This window comes from Lichenostomus cassidix, chromosome 1Aa (genome assembly GCF_008360975.1).
Source record: "Lichenostomus cassidix isolate B80296 chromosome 1Aa, HeHo_3.0, whole genome shotgun sequence".
In the NCBI taxonomy this organism is placed as follows: domain Eukaryota; kingdom Metazoa; phylum Chordata; class Aves; order Passeriformes; family Meliphagidae; genus Lichenostomus; species Lichenostomus cassidix.
Window position 1 is genome coordinate 22,160,461 of NC_139480.1, and position 18,803 is coordinate 22,179,263.

Here is an 18,803-nt window from a genome sequence, read left to right on the forward strand (position 1 = left end):
ATCCAGGCATGTGAAAGTAGCTATCACTTTTTTATGTTTATAAGCATTGTGACAAAGCTGAAGAAATACATTTTCAGTTACACTGCATTTATTACTGTAACAAGTTCTTCAATTTCACATTATGAGAACCAGTATTATGGTATAAAAGTAATTAGGGTATATGAAATTTAGGCAAGACAGATCCACAACATTCTTCTTTGTGAAAGAAACAACAAAAATACCCCTGCAGGTGGATAAAAATGTCACAGATAGCAAACAAACTAAGCATTAAAGAAATATACAAGCAAATACTTCATTTTAGTATAAAAGTTTGGCAGTGCTAACAATCTACTCAATAACCTCACAAGCTATGTAATTATCAGATAAGCAAAATGTTATACCTCTGACTAGTAAACACCTTTGAATAAATCATTATAATTACATATAAATCTCAATGCCTGGTTGTGTGCAAATTGAAAGGGAGCTGGAGGGAACTCCATTTCTCAGAAGCAGCTCATTTCCTTCCTTTGTTTATTGTGACACATCCTGCCCTGGGAAGAATTTGATCCCTGGCTCCAGAGGATATGTTACACTGCATGTTTGCCTTTAGGATACATCAGAGTGATCAATATGAATGCACCTAAGAGAAGAAAAGGAAAATATACCCTCAGATCTGGTGTGCTTCTGAGCCAGTACCCAGGAAGCAGAACAGTTCAGGAGAGCTTGAATGCCTGCCATTACTTGTGTTTTCTATTCAGAGTAATTAGACCTCTAGCCAGTTATTTCAGTACAGAACAATCAGAACTCAAACATGTCTATTTATAGAAGTCAGGAGATTTCCTATTAGAAAAACAGCGTACACCTAGTGCTGTCTCTCAGATTCAGGCTGACAGAGCAGTGTGACTTCTATTTAAATGTATTGATATATTCTTCATAAACTATACCTGAAAAAGCATTCTTGGAAAACAAAAACAAAAGAGGCATGTGTTACAACAGCTATTTAGTTCCACAATAGGCTCCTCTAGGAATAGACATTGCCTCAAAATTGCCTATGTCACTCCTTTCAAAGCTTAACTTTTTGTGCAAAATGAACATCTATGATCATGAAACCAACACTCTGTCTTCCTTCTGCATATATAACAATTACAGAACTATATCACAGAAAAAAGAGTGTTACTGTCACTCGTATTCCAAAAACGTCACATGGGCCATGTAAAGGACTCCGGGTTCTGTGTTTTAACATAGAAGATCCCTTTCCCAGAACTTATCTTTAAAGTAAAGCAAGATAAATGTAAGAAAAAACATTCTAAAATGAAAGACAAAGAACAAAAGTGACAGTAATAATTACAGTCATCTGCATGGAAGGACTCATGTTTCAAAATTTTTTTAGAGACTTTAATGAAGAAGCATTAATAATGTCTATATTATTCCATTTTCAATGTACACACTGTTTTGCTGGTTTCCTGCAGATTTCAAACCAGAAGTAGGCTTTGACAGGACATTTGAGGTGGAAGATTAAAAAGAATGCTTCATATCTAAACAATTTAATTACTGGCACTTTGCATGAGGCTTTTCCCATAGAAAGAACTTCATCTCTAGTTATGGAAATCCTGTTTGCTTTATTCAGCAAACCAGTGGAGCTCAGCACACAGAAGCTATAGGTCAGTTAGACAGCATGAAATCACACCTCATGGAGATAATCTCTACTCTTTGTATTATTTTGCACTTGGACAAGTAGAAGACTGGTAACAAGATGAGAATATGCTACTGCGTGTTCATCTGCTCCCTGAACATCTTTTCAAATCAAGTTTGTTTAGTTCAGCCTGTTAATTAAGGCCTTACATACACAAGGAATGCTCATCTGCAGGATTACATCTAATTATGCAGGCAAAGTGAGCTTTATGTGGATACATGCTGTCAGCATGATGCTTTTATTCACCTGTCTCTTGCCAGCTCTTAGCCTCTCCTCTCCTGCAGTCTTTTTAGCCATCATCCAGTCCCATCTTAAAAAGTATTTGTACCTGGAACATGTACCTAATGTTCACCTAAGAACATCAACCCAAGTTTCTATTCCAACTAGTAGCAGTACAGCATAATTTGAGTGAAATCTGATGTGATCAGCTGTATTTATTTTTTTTTCAGAATGAGTAAAAGTAAATGCTATTCAATTCAGAGAGCAATTAACTTTCAACTGGAAATTGATATAATGTACAACTTATAATTTTCAACAAAATATGACTGTTTTCCTTGGCTTTGACACTGATTTGTCATTTGAAATAATTAAAATAGCTACTGTGGAAAAAATAATTTAAAAGATAATAGTCTAGGGAGAAAAATATCTTTTAGCAGCAGAGGAAATACCAATGCAGACAACAATAAAAACATTTAACATTTTTCTATAATAATATTCTGCAGAGACTTTTTGTATTCTGATATCACAGACCAAAGTTGACAGTTGAATCCACTCCTTTAAAATTACAGTTCCAATTTATTCCATGCCAGTTCCCCACAAAATTCTAAATAATAGCCCCACAAATATCAGGAATTGTAACCAAACCTGTTTATGAGGGTTACAGAGGTAACAATGATCAGGGGTAATCATTCTGCTTCAATTTGTGTTAGTCATACCTCTCCAGTAAGTTTCCCAGTTCTGGAAACTACGGTTAGAAAAAGGAGATAGGTTTTGCAAGACCTCCTGCAGGGTCTGACTGGGATGGAGTCAATCCTTTGTCTAGCAGCCCACCCAGTGATGTCTTTTTCATTCGTTACCAAACTAGTTTATAACACACCATTCTTTTAACTATTTCTGAACAGTGCTTGCACAGTGACAGTGCCTTCTCAGTGTCTCCCACTGACCTGCTGCAAGGAGGCTGGGATGGGCATGGGGCTCGAGGGGGACACAGCCATGACAGCTGACCCCAACTGGCCAAAGGGATATCCCATACCATATGCTGCTGTACTCAACAACAAAAGCTGGGGGAAGAAGGAAGAAGGGTGTGAGAGGGGGAAGACACACACATTCAGAGTGATGGCATGTGTCTGCCCAACCAACAGTTAGTTCCATCCATGATGAAGGTTCTGTTCTGGGGATGGCTGAACAACTGTTTGCACATGGGAAATGCTGAATTAATTCCTTGTTTTGCTTTACTTGCAGACATAGCTTTTGCATTGCCTATTAAACTATCTCAATAAGTTTTCTCACTTTTACCCTTCTGATTCTCTCCCTCATCCCACCAGGGGGAGATGAGCAAGCAGCTGGGTGCTGCTTTGCTGCTGGCTGCGGTTAAACCACACCACACAATAGATTTTTACCCAAAATCAGTTGTCCCTTTAATCACTGGAGACAGGATACTAAGTAAGCATTTTAATTTGAAACAAAGGGTACATAAAGAAGTTTCTAAACACATGTATCAAATACTGGAATACCTTACTCTACAGAGACTATAGAACCCCTGCTAAGGGAGATCCTGAGATTTGTACAGGATCCTTTTTTAAGAGAAATTCCTGTCAGCTCTTCTTGAAATATATTTTCAGGCACCTCTGAGCTGCATGGATGTAAGAGAAGATTTTCAGTAAAAGTTGTTGTTTACATACTGATGCATTCAACTGTACTCAGTTATACTCATGTCATGTTGTAATCTTGATCTGTAAAAAAAAAAAAAATTATGAATATAAGTTTTAGCTTCGTGAATCATGAGTCCTCATAGTATACAAGGAAAAAAAAGTCAACCTCCTCTGCTCCTGCATGGTAATGACTGAGCACAGATTGTACCGAGTCTGGTGAGGAGGCACGTTTTTATTGAAGTAGCTTTTTGTGCACAAATCCAACTTTAATCTGGACAGGGGAAAATGTTCGGCTTCAACCCTGCAATGTAGTCAGTTTACAGGAGCCAATAGTTTGTTAGCCAGAAGTTTAAAGTGGAAGCACTAACAGATGTCTGAAAGACAGAACTTCTGCCTCACTGACTGGCTCTGGATTCTGAGTTGAATTTTATGCCCTTGAGCATCTCAGAGGGCAGTAGCATCAGGCAGGCTGTGTGCTGGGGTCTGGGGATGTGGGAATTCTACACCTCTGAAGATCTGAGCTTTGCTGATAACACACCAGGGGAAAATATTCTTTGAAGCCTATTTCTGGTTACAGAAGTTTGGCTGTCTTGTAGTGTAAATATCAGAATGCCACTTGTTGGACTGAATAGGTTTTCTTTGTTAATGACATGTCCTCTTACAAGTTTTTGATATCACGGTTTCATTTGTAAGACTTTCCCTACAGGAATGTCTCACACCCAGGTGCTCAGGAATTTTCTCCTTAAAAAGTAATGGAAGCATTTTATTTTCTCTTTTGGTGTAGCCCTTGATGGTTATAAACTATCACCAACATAGACTCACTACGACAACAAAATGATCACTCCACTGAGTGATAGCACAAGACACAATGGTGAGGTTTCTGATATTTTCTGAACTATTCTGGAAAGCACCTGTTCACCTGGCCATATGCAAAGCTTTCACTGTTTCAAACAGTGTGCTCCATGCCACTTGTTGAGACTGATTGTACTCTGCCATAGCCCCATAACCACTAGCTTAGCTGGACAAATTAAAATCTATTGTCACATTAATTGCAATGGAGTATTATAAGTGTAAAAAATACCCCACCCTATGTATGAGACTGAGATTGTTGGACGCTGTCAATTCATTCACAAAATACTTTGTGCATTTGCTGTATGGCTGCCAGGGAAAGGCTGAAGGAATCCTGAGGACAGTCACTATTCACTCCCCTTGAGGATGGTCAGGACTTTTTTTTTGGCTCAGCTACTCCCTAACTAAGAGGATTTGAAGTGCCAAGGGAAGCATTCTTTGTAGAGGAGAGGCTGGCTTGAAACAAATGGAACCAGTTTCATTCCAAGGACAGTTCATCTGTCCCTGAACAGCTTAGCACAAAACACTGCCCTGTGCTCAAGAATTTGTGCACAGTCACATCAGAGTTCAGAATTTGGGCAGTGAAATAAGCATTTGAAGTTCTATCACAGTGCCTCTAATAAAGACAGAGTAATACTTGACTATCCTGTATCTCGTCTGCAAGGGGTGTGGAGGGATATTGCATCTAACTACAAATGGAGAGGCACAATGCTTCCACTCTTGCCTTAAAAAAAGAGTTATTTTATTACTGTTTATTTATATCAGGGACAGGTTTCAAGACTGATTTTCTTGTCAATCCAAAGGTGAATTTTAAAAGTAAAAAAAAGAATGTAAAAAGCCAAGAGCTACCTGTTTCTCTCACAAATATTCTTGAATATGGAAAGATGTTTTCATTTCTCCACCTGGTCTCAAACTCTAAAACTGCCTTAGACCTAGCTACCAAGTCAAAGAGTTATCATCTTCCTTACTGGAGCAATTGACAATACAACACAGATTACTTTCTCTAAGAAAAAGCAAAAGAAATCTATTGCAGACATAAGTACAAGAATGGAGAAGAGACAAGAAAATCCTTTCTCCATTTATATCACATTCAGTCATGCAACAGATACCTTTTTTCAATCAACAAATGACCATACTATAAGAGACAACAAAAAAAAAAATTTCAGACCTGGAGCAAATGTTTTAAAGTTGTGTTTTCAATTGCAGATAACTATCTGTAAGACAACAAAGGGTAGTAAAAAAATTAAATTGCACTATTATTAAACTATATCCATATATTTTTCTGTGCAACCAAAGAACAGGCAGAATACTGGAAATAAAAGTAAAGTGCATTCAAAATTGTATTAGTCTGACAGAGGGAGAAGAATACTGCAGTATTCTAAGGCAGGTACATTAGATGGTTCTCAGTCTATCCAGGAAAGACTGTCAGGCTAAGAATAATTCTCCACTGAGTTGTATTACAGATTGTAACTCTAACAACCTATATGTTTTATCATGGAATAACCTGTCAACTCAAGGTATGAAAATACACTGTCAAAATACTTTCTGAGCTGTAGTAGAGCTCAATAGCAAATAAAAGGAAAATATGCAGTTCTGTCCCAATGACAAACACACTGGGGCAATTCAAACACTCAAGCCTGTTATTCCACTTCTGTGCTTACACACCATGCTTTGGATAAATATTCAGATTACGCTGGTATGTTCTCCACACATGGGTATTTTCTGCACAGCAAGCCTCAGTGAAACCAAAAGCTCCTAACAATCCAATACCGTATGCTCTTCTTGTACGCAAGCTGAAATAATTTACAACGCCAACTGCTCCCAAATGCTGGAATTCTTACTTCATACGTATTTAATACACAACGTAAGCTACCACAGTCAAAGCTGCTGGACATGTTTCTCACTCACACATTGTGGGACTTAGACCTAACCTTCAGTGGGATGGAAGTATTTGGTACCTAGTTAAAGCACAGATGTCACAGATCCACCAAAGCTCAGTTAAATCCATGTGTGTAGGTGTTTCCTTACCTTCTGTGAAGGTGGAGAAAGAAACTGCCTGACAAAAAAGACAGATCCAGAGATATTAGAGACAGGCTACTGAGAGTAGACTGGCACGAAGGACCAGGTGAAAACTGGGAGGAGAGAATGTGCATGTGGGAAGAAGAGTCACGTAGCTGAGACATGTAAGGATCAGGCTGCACAATGGAGGCCAGAGGAACTGCAGCATGTGGGGGGAATCCAAATAGCACCCAGCTGCTCCCAGGGACATCCCAGGAGGGACATCTTCCCACAGAAAAATATTCTCTCTTATGCACATGTACAAACGCACACACGAAGGAGCACAGAGGCACAGTGCTGGGTGGGGTAACCCCAGTAACCATGCCAGAGAGACAAAAGCTCCTCCCCTGGTACCTCCAAGATGTCCCTGGGCAGGCTCTGCCACAGTGCCTATCATGATGAGTGAACAGGAGGCCCAAAGCACCTTGTGGACCTGAAGAGGTGTGGAAGCACATCCTAAATTGGATGAGTGTGTACACAGAACATAACAACAAGTACTGAGGCACCTTCCCCACTTCCCAGACAGTTGCAAAACTTGGGGATCCTGCTACTTTTGTAAGGAAGAGTCTGGGCTTTTAGAAACGTACTTGCAACAAACAGAATGAGCTGGTGGCTGGAAAGAAGATTCAGTTGGAAAGTAGCTCCTAGGGAGGAGGAATTCTGCCCAAGGAAACCAAACTGCCAGCTTGTGTATACTTTCCATCCTGCATTTCACCCCAAACCTTCCACCACTCCCACTCTTTGCAACAGAATGTGAGGTACCTGAGCTGAGAAGTCCTCTGAATGATGGAACTAATGAGAATTCATCGTTGACTTGAAAAGGCAGAAACTGTGCTAGAGCTGAGAAAACAGCCTCTTCCCTTCTATGGATATAAAGGAGCCTCAGGATAAGCAGGTAAGGACTAAATGGGTTTATTTGTCTTGATGTCCTGTTTGATTTTAACTACAATGAATGAAGTTAACAATTACAATGTTAAAATAATGATGTTTGATCACATATGCAAGAACAAAGACATGTATTTTAAGATCCAAATGGCAGACCTTGATCACTGCAATTACAGCACTCAGGCATCCTATACCAATCCTAATTAATGTGTCAGAATCCTTATTCTGTGTCAGACACAAAACAATACCAAAAAAAGAGGCTTGGGAATAAAGACAATGGCTAAACTAAACAGTGTCAGGACACAGGCTCAACCACTGGCCTGCAATCATCTACTGTGTTTGTTTTCTTCTCCCTGGGTGGCCATGCAATGCCCCAGGAGACAGACTAAGCCAGTGACAGTTCCTAAAACTCAGCAAAAAGCAGGCCACCCTCAGTCAGGGGAAAAGAGTTTAGATACATGGACATGAGCCATACTACATCACTCGGCCTCAGGACTAGGGAATTGACCCATTTTATTTTTGAGTTAGACGAAACCACAGAAGGCAGTGATGCCATAATTAAATCATGCCTAATGTAAGGGAGATTTCCACTGTACTTCACAGATACTGTTTTCTATGCATCACTCTATGCTGCTTTTCACATTTACCCACCTGGTGTGTCATGGGGTAGTGAAAGTCTGTGATAGATCATGACTGCCATGTAGAGCATCCATAAAACAAGGACTCTAAAGTAGACCTTAAAATTATCTCCATGAACATTTTAAATAAATGTCAGGTCAGACTTCACTTTTGAAGGTCAACAGACATCCTCACATTGTTAGATTTGCAAAAAAATGTGTACTGTAACATTTGGGGTGTAAATCATATGTGTCATAGAGCTGAATATTTTTCCTATTTCACACATCATCCTATCTTAAAGAAGGCAACCTAATGAGCCTACAATTACCTTCTGGGCCAGTGCTTTCTTGAATTTTTTTTTTCTTCTCTTAGAGTTTTTTTTTAAACCCTAACACTACATTCCTAGGGAAAATACGGCAAACATGTCAAAATCTGTGTATTTAAAGTCCTTGACTTCAGCCTCATCTTTATAGAAAATTACCTCAATTATTTTTTGTTGAAGAATGACTCCTAGACAGGCTTCCCTGATACTTGGCCTCACTGTGGCTGTGAAACCTGAAGTCAGAGTTTTTTTGATACACTTGCTGAAGCCAAGGGGAAAAAATATTTAAATGCCTAATTCTCATTTAGACAGACAAATGCTTCTTGACTTGCTCCAAAATAGCTAGATCTTGTTCTTATTTTGTCTATCAGCCCGTTGAACAGTACTTTGGTATGCTGATATGTTTTCTGTTTTACCTATTGCAAAATAAATTGTAGTGAACTAGTTTTCTTTCAAATAAACAAAAAATTATATTGTCTTACTTCTCCATTTTACGCTAGAAGTCCTTTTTCAATAAATGGATCAACTGAGCTATATTCTGTTAGATCTAAAATAACTGTGGTTCTGCCAGATTCATCTTGCATTTACAAAACAGAAAAACACTCAGTAAGCTCTCTTGCTACATACACTTTTAATAGTTGCTATAAATTAAAACTGAAAATCCTTTTTATAGCTAAATATTTATTTTTGAAAGCATTACAACAAATGTCAGAAACAAAGTCATTACAACAATAATCTTGTTATAGAAACACTTTATGACTTGAACAACTTGGTTCAAACTTTCCAAATGCATACCACTCAGCTTCTCTGTCCTTCCCTCTATCAGAGTATGACTGTGTTTTATTTATGTGAGGCCCCACTGAGGAAATATGTTAAGAACATATATTTTTTAATCTTGCTACCAGTTAAGGTTGCTCAAATCTTATTCCTGTGTTACTTTTTAATCCAAATCCCTTCTATATTTGCCTTCCTGTTGTGAAAAATGGACCCTGTTTTGTAAGGAAACATGCCTGCGAAAAATGATAGAAATTCATGACGTGGGGGTTTTTCTTTGTAATCAAAGAGAGGGTGTCACTTTTAGCAATATTTTTCTGTATGAAATAATTTTTTCCAGGAATCTGAAAGTTCTCATGACTAACTTGAAACTCAGAAATCATTTCAATTTCTGAGTATGTCAGACCTCCAAATGGACAAGCTCAGGGACTGAGTAAAAGAATATTCAATATTACATTGAAAAATCAACTCTGAGGGAGTACAATGAACATCACAAAGGTAGAATAATCATTCCCCTCATGAAGAAAATATTCCCATTTGGTGTAAGATAAGCCAGTGTAACAACAATATGTTGTGTGAAATTTTCAGAAACATGTCCTAAACCGTGGGTGGCTACTGCACTTTTGAGGTCAGGGGTGGTTTTGGGATGCAGCATTCAAAAGAGCTGTCAGCTGAAAGTGGATGCAGCTGGAGAAAGTTGGAATCTGAATATAGGAATGGCGTGGGCTGGCTGCAAATTACAATGAAGGCCTACACAGTGTATAAGCTTTTTGCTGCTTGATCCAAGAAAAGTCATGGTAGCTAAAGCAAAAAAAAAAAAAAAAAAAAAGTCGTTTCAGTGGTATATAATGCCACTACCTAAAATGGGAGCACAATGATGAAAGGCAGCAGCACACTTCTCACAGCTGACCAGGGCTCAGAGCCAGCGACTGCATCAAAAAGGTTGCACAGCTTCCAGCAGCCAAATCACTGAGCAGTACTAACCAACAATCCCTTAGAGAGAGTGCTCTGGTGAGACGGTGACAGGCTCCTGGCTAGACTGACTGTCATTCTCCCAGCACCTATATTAGCAGACAATTATCTGACATTTAGGAGCAGACATACATATTTATAAACCAGCGTCTCTGCTTGAACCCTATCAGAGCCAGGATTCATTCTTAAAGAGAAGCATTTTAAAAATACTTTGGCCTATGTGTGGATCTTCCTGGACACTGGTGTTTTTCAGATTCTGTTAACGTGACATAATTTATTCCAGTAAAGTTTTAATTTTAGCTCACTGTGTAATCAGTGTGTATCATTTTAATTATTGTAATCTTCAAGTCAGGCCCTTAAATACCACTCTGCACTGGACTGAATGTGTTGTTTATAAAACTAAAAAGAACATTCAGAGAAAGATATGTTCGGTAAACTTAGCATTTAATGCTATATTTTGGGTTTACCTGGCAGAGCTCAATGTCCTTATACTTTTGTTATAAACAAATGAAGAATTTCCCTTTCTAAAGAAAAAGAGTGCATTTGAAACAGAGGATTCAGTACCATCTTACAGAGGGTTTATTTTAGTGGTACAAAGACATTGTCTGTGTGCTCTTATAGAAAGCATGAACATGGTCTGTTAGTAATTAGGAAGAAGAATACATATTGTTCAGAAAAACCGATGATGCATTTAGATTTTCTAACAAGAAACCACAGCATCACATTAGAGAACAGCATTCGTGTATGTCAGAAACTTATCAGTCTTGTACTGAAACCAAATTGTTTGCAGCAAGAGATTAATTGCTAAAAGCAAAATTTAAGAAGTTATTAAGACAGTGTAGGTTTCTGGGATGCATTTCCTTTCCAAAATTAATGAACTTCCACGTTATGGAAGCAGGTTAATTCTGTTACATGCTTATAACTTGTTAGGCTCTGAGGATCACATTTCTACCTATTTAGCTTGTTTAGGAAACTCCTTGTTTAACAGCATACAAATAGTGCTTCTAAAATGTGTGTTTTATTTGTCAAAACCTAGCTCAGGACTCACATAACATATTTTGAATTAGGAAACCAAGCAGTTTTGTATACTGTTGGTTATGTATTTGTACCAACAGTTAACCAAAAAGATTTTGGGAAGAGAAGTTACATCTGCTAGAATTGAATATACATATGTATTTGTATGGTAACCCAGAAGATATTTATGTGGCTACTCCCACCATTATTATTTTCCAAAGTATTTTAAATTACTTACTTATGATAGAATGATCTTGTGCTTTTGCTGGCATGCTAGGATCTCCAGTCCTGCTTATTTAACCTTACCTCCACATGGTTGTTTACACTTTCAGAACCTGATTTCAATTTACTTTAATTTTCTCAGAGACTTTTGTATTTATAAAAGCTGAGCATCTAGTGACCTCTGTATTCCTGACATTTCCTTTACTCTCCACCATGAAAAAGAACAAAAACCCCAGTGTCCCATTTCTGTTCCAAAAAAATTAAACTGCTTCCTTCAGTGGGTTGGTCCTTGTAATTGAAAATGGCAACCAGATGTTTAGAGAACACACAAGCAATTTTCCTTGAGGCCTTTAGTCTTTATAATTGTTTGCTAAAGTTAGTTGGATTTCATGGAAACTTGTCTGAGGCTGTAACAAACAGTAAGTAGGGGCTCCTCCTAACTGTACTCTGAACAATTTAAAAAAAAAAAAAGAAAGAAAAGTGAAGTTAAAATTAATGTATCCTACTCTTGTTAATGTATTTCTAACTCCATAGAAAACCATTCACTAAAGGAGGAAAATTGGTTCTATTAGTACTTATTTTTACAAGCCAACCCATGAAAAATATCCCTATTTCACAATGTGTTATTTGCTTTCTACTTTCTCAAAGTTCAGCTGGCTATTATCTAAGCCCCATTGATTTTGTGTTCCCTTCCCTCTTCCCCACTCCTGTCAGGAATATATTCTCATAAATTGTGGGGGGGTTGAGAATATTTTGCATTTTAAGAAGATGCTGTAAACTACATACTGTTTGTTCCTCCAAGCCCTGAGTCACCACAGCTGATTCATACCTGAAATCTCTCCATCTTTAGAAATCACCATTTTCCCTCTTCCGTTTCTTGTCTGCCTGATTTTCTCATGGCTAGCCAAGGACTTTAAGAAGTCTGTGAGACCATCTTGTTACCCCACCAGGGGACTCACTGCACCCAATAAAATCTCTTTGCCTAATATTTCAAGACATCTAAGATTGAATTCTCCACAGCTCCAAGGAAGCCATCTGATTAGTTCACTATCTTTACTCCCAAAACAGATTTCCTAATAACAACTTTGTTGTTGTAGTACATCTTGTCCTGATTACTATGGCATGATGAACAGATTGTTCTTTTTTCCTTGGCAGCAGAATTTGTTAACATTTTGTATTAACAAGTACCTCTGTTCACCCAAACATAGCAGTCTTCACACTCACTGAAGAAAGAGCATCACTGTGTCCTCCTGTCTCTACCACCTTCTCACATTTTCACTAATTTTGCTGATATGGTATGTATTGGAAAATGAAAAACAAATGTCTGACAATCACCAGACGTGACCCTGGGGGCCTCCAAAACCCATGGCTGTACGTTATTCTCTAGACTAATTAGCAGCTCTGAGGAAACTATTACTGGCTGCACTTAAGAAGTAGCACTTCTGCAAGTTCCTACCTTGCTGCTGGCCAGATGGCAGCAATTAAGCTGATACTTTTCCTATTTAGCCTCTGGTCAAAAGTATGAATGATGAGCAATACTAGAGGTGATACAATATGATAAAGGAATAACATGAAGATATACAGCAAAGAGCATCCATTCCATCCTAGTTCTGACAGTGACTCATACAGTTTTAATCCTAGTTTTCTCCATCTCTAGCTGCTGTGGCAACATTTCCCTGCCTGGTAACTCTCACTGTGAATCAAAGTGAACTGAGTAATTTTCTTCTCATGAAAAATGTAAATTTTCTTTTAAAAGTAATTTTTCCAAAGGATACCCAACAAACCACAATGAAAAATGGACAAAGACTGACTTGGAAAGTTGCTTTTGGAGAAAATCAAATGAGAATAGTTTTTCATCTGTCTCCAACTGCTTATTCAGTCATGCAAAATATACAGAGAGAGAAGACTTTGCAGCTAGCATCACTCCACATCTGTGAACACCTGTGCTTGCTCCTGCAGCCTCACGTTCCCTGACATCCCCCAAGCACAAGCTTTTACAGCAAGTGACCACTGGGTACAAAGAAGCAACAGAACTCTCTACAGAGAGCCAAGAGAGGGGCAACAGAGCCTTTATCTTCCATAACAATACAATTCTCCAACCACCATTGAACAGCAAAATTATTTATGCCTGAATATATTCAGGTGGCTTTATCAGTGAGGGGGTATTTACTCCTTGCTGTAATACTTAAGTAGTACCACTTTAAATACCAGACAGATCTCTTGACCCCAGCACATAAAGAGAAAGGCCAAGATTCGCCCAGATTTGCTCCCATGGGTCTGTTGTCTCAGTCATCCCTTCCTGTTCCTGGTACAGCTCCACCCAAGCACCACTCCCACATCTGCAAAAAGCCAGATCATCCTCATAGTTAGCTGCTGGAACCAGGGCTTAGTTTACACAGCCAAGTATTTAAACACAGCATGCTTTTAAAATGGCAGAAAACAGAACAGAATTCAGTGTATACTGATAATGTCAGAAAAGAGGCAATATCTTCAGATCTAATATTCTTTGCAATATATGAAAATTTAAATATCTATGTAGTATATGATCTCTACTTAACAATGTCAGGAAAATGAATAGGACATGAAAATGGTATTGACTTCAGTGGAAACTGACAGAAAAGGTAAATATTGAACACAGCTAAGATGTGTTCAGTACTTATCTGATGGAAGAATAAATCACAAAAACAAAATCCCAACCCAAATCAATACTTGTACTGTAGTGATGTTTCTAATGGTATGGCTAAAATTTATTCTTCAATGGATGTCACTCAAACTGCAAAAAGAGGCAATAGTAAAGTTTAAATACTTGACTGTAGTATTCTAAAAATAGGAAATTATAATGTAAAAGCAATACTATGAATATGGTTTATGATCCTTCTTTTAAAGTCCTTCATTGCAATTGCAAAAGCTTCCACCAAATTACTAATATTCTAAGGCAGCAGGGAGCATATAATGTTACACTGCACTCAGTTTGTCAGGAGCCTGAATACATGCTTTTTTCCATGGCCAAACTGACAGGCTATCATTGAGCTTCTGCACAATCTTTTCTATTCCAAGTGCTAGTGGTAATGACAAAATTTTGCATGTTATTGCAGAATAAATTAAAACTGGACAGTAAGATTTGTAACATACAACTGCATGTTTCTTGGAGCCTGCAGTCTGCTGAGATTTGCTTAACTATTAATAAAGGTGAAGAATTGAGAAATTAAGGAAATGCCTATTAAGGGAGGGTCACCAATGACTAATGAGGCAGGCACATTCAGCAGAGAACAGAAAAACTGATGGCTCAGTAAAGAAAGATGTAAGTAGTTTATTTATCTTTGAAGACAGCCTTTGAGCAAAGTATGGAATTCCAGAAAGATTCAGGCAGTAAATAGGGAACATTATTTTTGGAGGGCAGAAATGCCTATTAGTGAAAAGAATTTCTTAGGAAAAAACCTTCCTTTTGTTGGCAGGGTAGCACAGAGTCATAGGGACACACAGATCCTGTCAGTCTTTACTGTGGTAACAGAGATGAGAACTTCTCAGACTGGAAGGACAGGGAAGAAGGCAGAAGACACTGAAAAATATTTGGCAAGTTCTTCTCTGGTATTTGCCACTCTGGGAGGATCTAAGGGAGCCCTGAAGTCAGGTGGCTCATCCCCCTGATCTCTGATAGAGCAGCACAGCTCTGTCCTGGGCTGACGGAAGGAAGCCCAGAGGCTCTTAGAGCTCAGTATGTCAAACATCCCAGGAGAAAACCTGGAAGTGTAGGACTTTCTCACTCCTCCTTCTGATCCTTTTATTATTTTCCATGGGATAGTGACACCAATTTCAATTCCCTCCAAGGCTGTAGCAAAGGCATAACTTGTTCCATAGGCTATGCCTCTATGAGCAGATTTTCACACTTTTTTCAAAAAGGAAGGAAGGAAGGAAGGAAGGAAGGAAGGAAGGAAGGAAGGAAGGAAGGAAGGAAGGAAGGAAGGAAGGAAGGAAGGAAGGAAGGAAGGAAGGAAGGACCAATCACAGTAGCTGGCAAACCAAACAAATGTGCCATTTGTAGATTTGGCCAATATAACCTGATACCTTTCTCAGCTGTTATGATGTGCTGTTTGCTCATCAGCAACTTCTTTTGAACTGCTTACTTCAAAACGGACTTACCACAGATACTTACTGGAGATACTGACCATGTTAAAACAGATTGCTCAGGGTGGTAATCCCAGCTCTCTCTGCAAAATCTGGCTGTTCCATCATCTGCTACTGACACAATTCTACCACAATACCAGCTCGCTATCTCCATCCCAGCAGCAGACTAAGAGACATGTTAAACTTACAGCAAAAGTGATTCATTTAGGGCTGCTGCAGAAGGAAGGAAGTCTCAAAGAGCTCAGAGCAGGCACAGATATCATCAGACTTTTCCCTCCATGTGGGTTTAATTGCTAAGGAATGGTGAAAGCACAACTACTTTTTGTTCAAGCAAAGCTGCTTGAGAATTTACTGACAAAGCTATTTCTCAGTGAAAAATTAGGGGTTTGAATAATTTATGTTTTACTGCAGAACACATCTGTATAGATTTTTCATAGTAAACCCATAAACCACAGTCTCCTTGCCATGATTAAAAAAATAAAAAAAAACTCTGTTATTCCCTTTTAGCCAACTGTTTTCCAATTACCAAAACTCCAAATGGTTTTGGTTGGTTTGTAAGAAGTGAAAAATTTTTTGTTTGTAAGAAGTGAAAAACTATTCCCCTGATGTTGCTCTCTGACAGCAAAGAATTCAACACAGTGCTGCAGCCCAGGTGTTGAGAATCTTTCTGGAAGATCAGTGTGCATAGCTGTCACATTTGGGTTTCAAACAGCACAGAACTGGTCCCAAAATTCTTAGCAGGCCAGCACAAAAAAAAGGATAGGAACGTTTTGTGGTGAATTTTTTTCCATATATGACTTCAGCTAGAGTCTTGACTCTCAGCCATTCAAAACAAAAAATCCTTTCAAATTTAGAGTGAGCTTTGAAAGATACATGAGTAAGAGAGACTGCACCAAAATAAAGGCACACCATAGAGCTGCTAAATAATAAGTAATAAGGAATTACTCTTTTTATAGATTTTTCACAGCATTCACACTCTGTTTCTCAGTATATTATCTATATATTTTTAATTGAGGATTAAAGAAGTATATTTTTAATAACTTATAGCATTCATATTAGAAAAATACTACACCAAAGCATAGCTCAAAATACCCTTCTCCAAAATAAGTAGTATCCCATCCAGAATAGTAAACCCCATCACCTACTGGGGAAGAAAATTAACTTTGAATTTAATTTGCTTAGCTGTACAAAAAGATCTTTGGATTAGCATGCAGATATGCTCTTTTTCGTCTCGTTTTTAAAACATAACCTTAAAGCTAGACACTTACATAACAGAGAATAGTTAAAGGCAGACTTGTGCTGCCATGAAATGGAATTAGTAGAGTCTTACTCTTTGCCTTAAGTTGGCAAGCATTTGACGTTTTTACGTAATCAAACATCTGCTGGAAGCTGTAGGTTGTTCCTGGAAAATACCTAAAACCTTTTTATTATTTTTTTTTATTATTACTGGAAAAAAACTACAGGAAGTACTGGTTCTAGCCTGTAAAGTATAAATATCCACTGCTGAGCTTTTTCCTGCAGAGGCAATTTTTGGAGTGTAAAAACCATACAGGAGAACTTCAGTATGAACTCAGCACTGTAGGAAAATCCAGTGCAGTCTTTTTTTTTTTTTTAATAGGTTGCAACTGCATTTGGCATACCCACTTCCTTGGCCATTTGAAACAAAAGTATGTTACAGAGATGGTGCACACAGTCCCCAGAGATACCATCTTTTCTCTGCAGCCCATCTGACATTAGCAAAGCCTAAAGACATGGTGTGTCTTGTCACTCTGAGATGAAAAGTACTCAAGGCAAGGAGTGGCTAAAAGGTGACTATACAACTAGATTAAAGTAAGAGTGAGATGAAGACAATTTACTACTTCTTGGTACAGCTTGCTAAAGAAAAGCACATGTACCTCATCTTCAAGAAAGTTTCTTAAAGAAACTTGAAATTAGTGATGGAATTTTGAGCAGTCTCAAGCTTCCTAAGTAATTATAATTTTCATCTATGAAACTTTGTGGTTTGGTTAAAGCTCAAAGCAAACCTAAACTCTCTGGTAGCCCCAGAAGTGTACCACAAGCCTGAATGATGCAAACGGTACTCCCTTTAGTACGAGAAATATCTAACTACACCATTTTTCCTCTCACAGAATGGGTAGCCTGTGTATTTTTTTCAAAGCCTTACAGTTCCCAGATTGACTTCCAAGACCAAATTGGGATCACAGTTTCAGTTCATACCTCTAAGGTGTCCAAGAACACTCAAACCTGGTCATCACATATATAACTGGTGCCCAAAGCTTCTCTACCAAGCACAGGTTAACTCTACACAATATAGCTACAGTCCCTCTTGAAAGAGATAAGGATTCTTCAGTAGCCTGCTTTACCTCTGGATCAAATTTCAAGAGGAGCTGAGAACCAACAGTAATCTATCCCAGTTTCTGCAGCAAATGCAAAAGGTACTTGTCATACATTGTGTTCTTTAACAAGCTTACAGAACAATCAAAACATTACTAGAGGAAAAAAATACCTTCACACATACAACTTTTCTTTAGGAGGAAAAATGATAAGGAAAAAAATGTAGCAGGTATGTGTTTTGTTATGAAACGTTCTATTGAAAAATCACTCAGTTGTATTGATGAAGTTGGTATGAGAAGTCATCAGGAAACAAACTGACCTGATATAATTGTCAAGACTATGATGAACCCCTCTGCTGCATTCTTTCTTAGAGAAGGATATATCTAATGGAATAATCACCTAATTGTGGAAGATTATCCACAGAGCTGAGAAGGGTTAGAACTTGGCTTCTATCCTTACTTGTGTCAGAGTTTATATGCTTTATCTTTGTGGAAGAATGCTGGATTAATTCTGCGAGTAGTGATCACACTTAGTAATTGACAAATTAACGAATCCAGTTATTCTTACTGTGATAAGGACCCTCATGCCCAAGATCGTCCACCAGTCTCCTGTTTTCAAGGACTGTGACTGTATATCCATGTTTTGCCAGGATGCGCTGACAGAGCTGACGGTCAGTTTCATGGTGAGCAGGAGGTGCATGGAGAACTGCTCTTCTTGTGTGGCTTCCAAAGTACTGGAGAATGGAGTCATCGATCTACAGCCGAAACAGTGCAAAAACAATGGTTGTAAGACAGGACACTCCTCAGCAGCATAAAATGCAGTTGTTAATTTTCACAAAAAGAAACTAGCAACTTACTGTGACAACATGGGAAATAGCTCTAATACAATCAAGAATTCTCTTTGTATCAGGGACTTCTGACGACAAATTCCACTCTGTCTGCCTCTCCATTTTTTCTTCGTTCATTTTGAACTAACACTATAAAGGTTTGAAATCTCTGGGTAGCACTCAAGGATCTTTAAAACACGTTCTTCCCTTCTTGGCCACAACTTCACCTGAGATCTGAGCTGCTCTGGTGAGCTGGTAACA

The 18,803-nt window shown here is 38.3% G+C and overlaps 1 protein-coding gene and 1 long non-coding RNA gene across 5 annotated transcripts in view; both read right to left on the reverse strand.

Annotated features, from left to right (window-relative positions):
- Positions 1–18,803, reverse strand: part of CPED1 (cadherin like and PC-esterase domain containing 1) — a 138,329-nt gene that overhangs the window by 106,501 nt on the left and 13,025 nt on the right. For all 4 annotated transcript variants that reach the window (XM_085042367.1, XM_085042375.1, XM_085042358.1 and 1 more), the window contains exon 3: positions 18,284–18,470. In XM_085042367.1, coding sequence (XP_084898493.1) covers positions 18,284–18,470 — 187 coding nt within the window. The remainder of the gene's footprint in view (positions 1–18,283; positions 18,471–18,803) is intronic.
- On the reverse strand, positions 161–18,265 carry LOC146443306 (uncharacterized). Its single transcript, XR_014846773.1, has 5 exons — positions 11,274–18,265; positions 7,213–7,313; positions 3,574–3,624; positions 2,537–2,629; positions 161–619 (listed from the first exon to the last, which is right to left on the reverse strand). It is a non-coding gene; the product is annotated as an uncharacterized LOC146443306 (long non-coding RNA).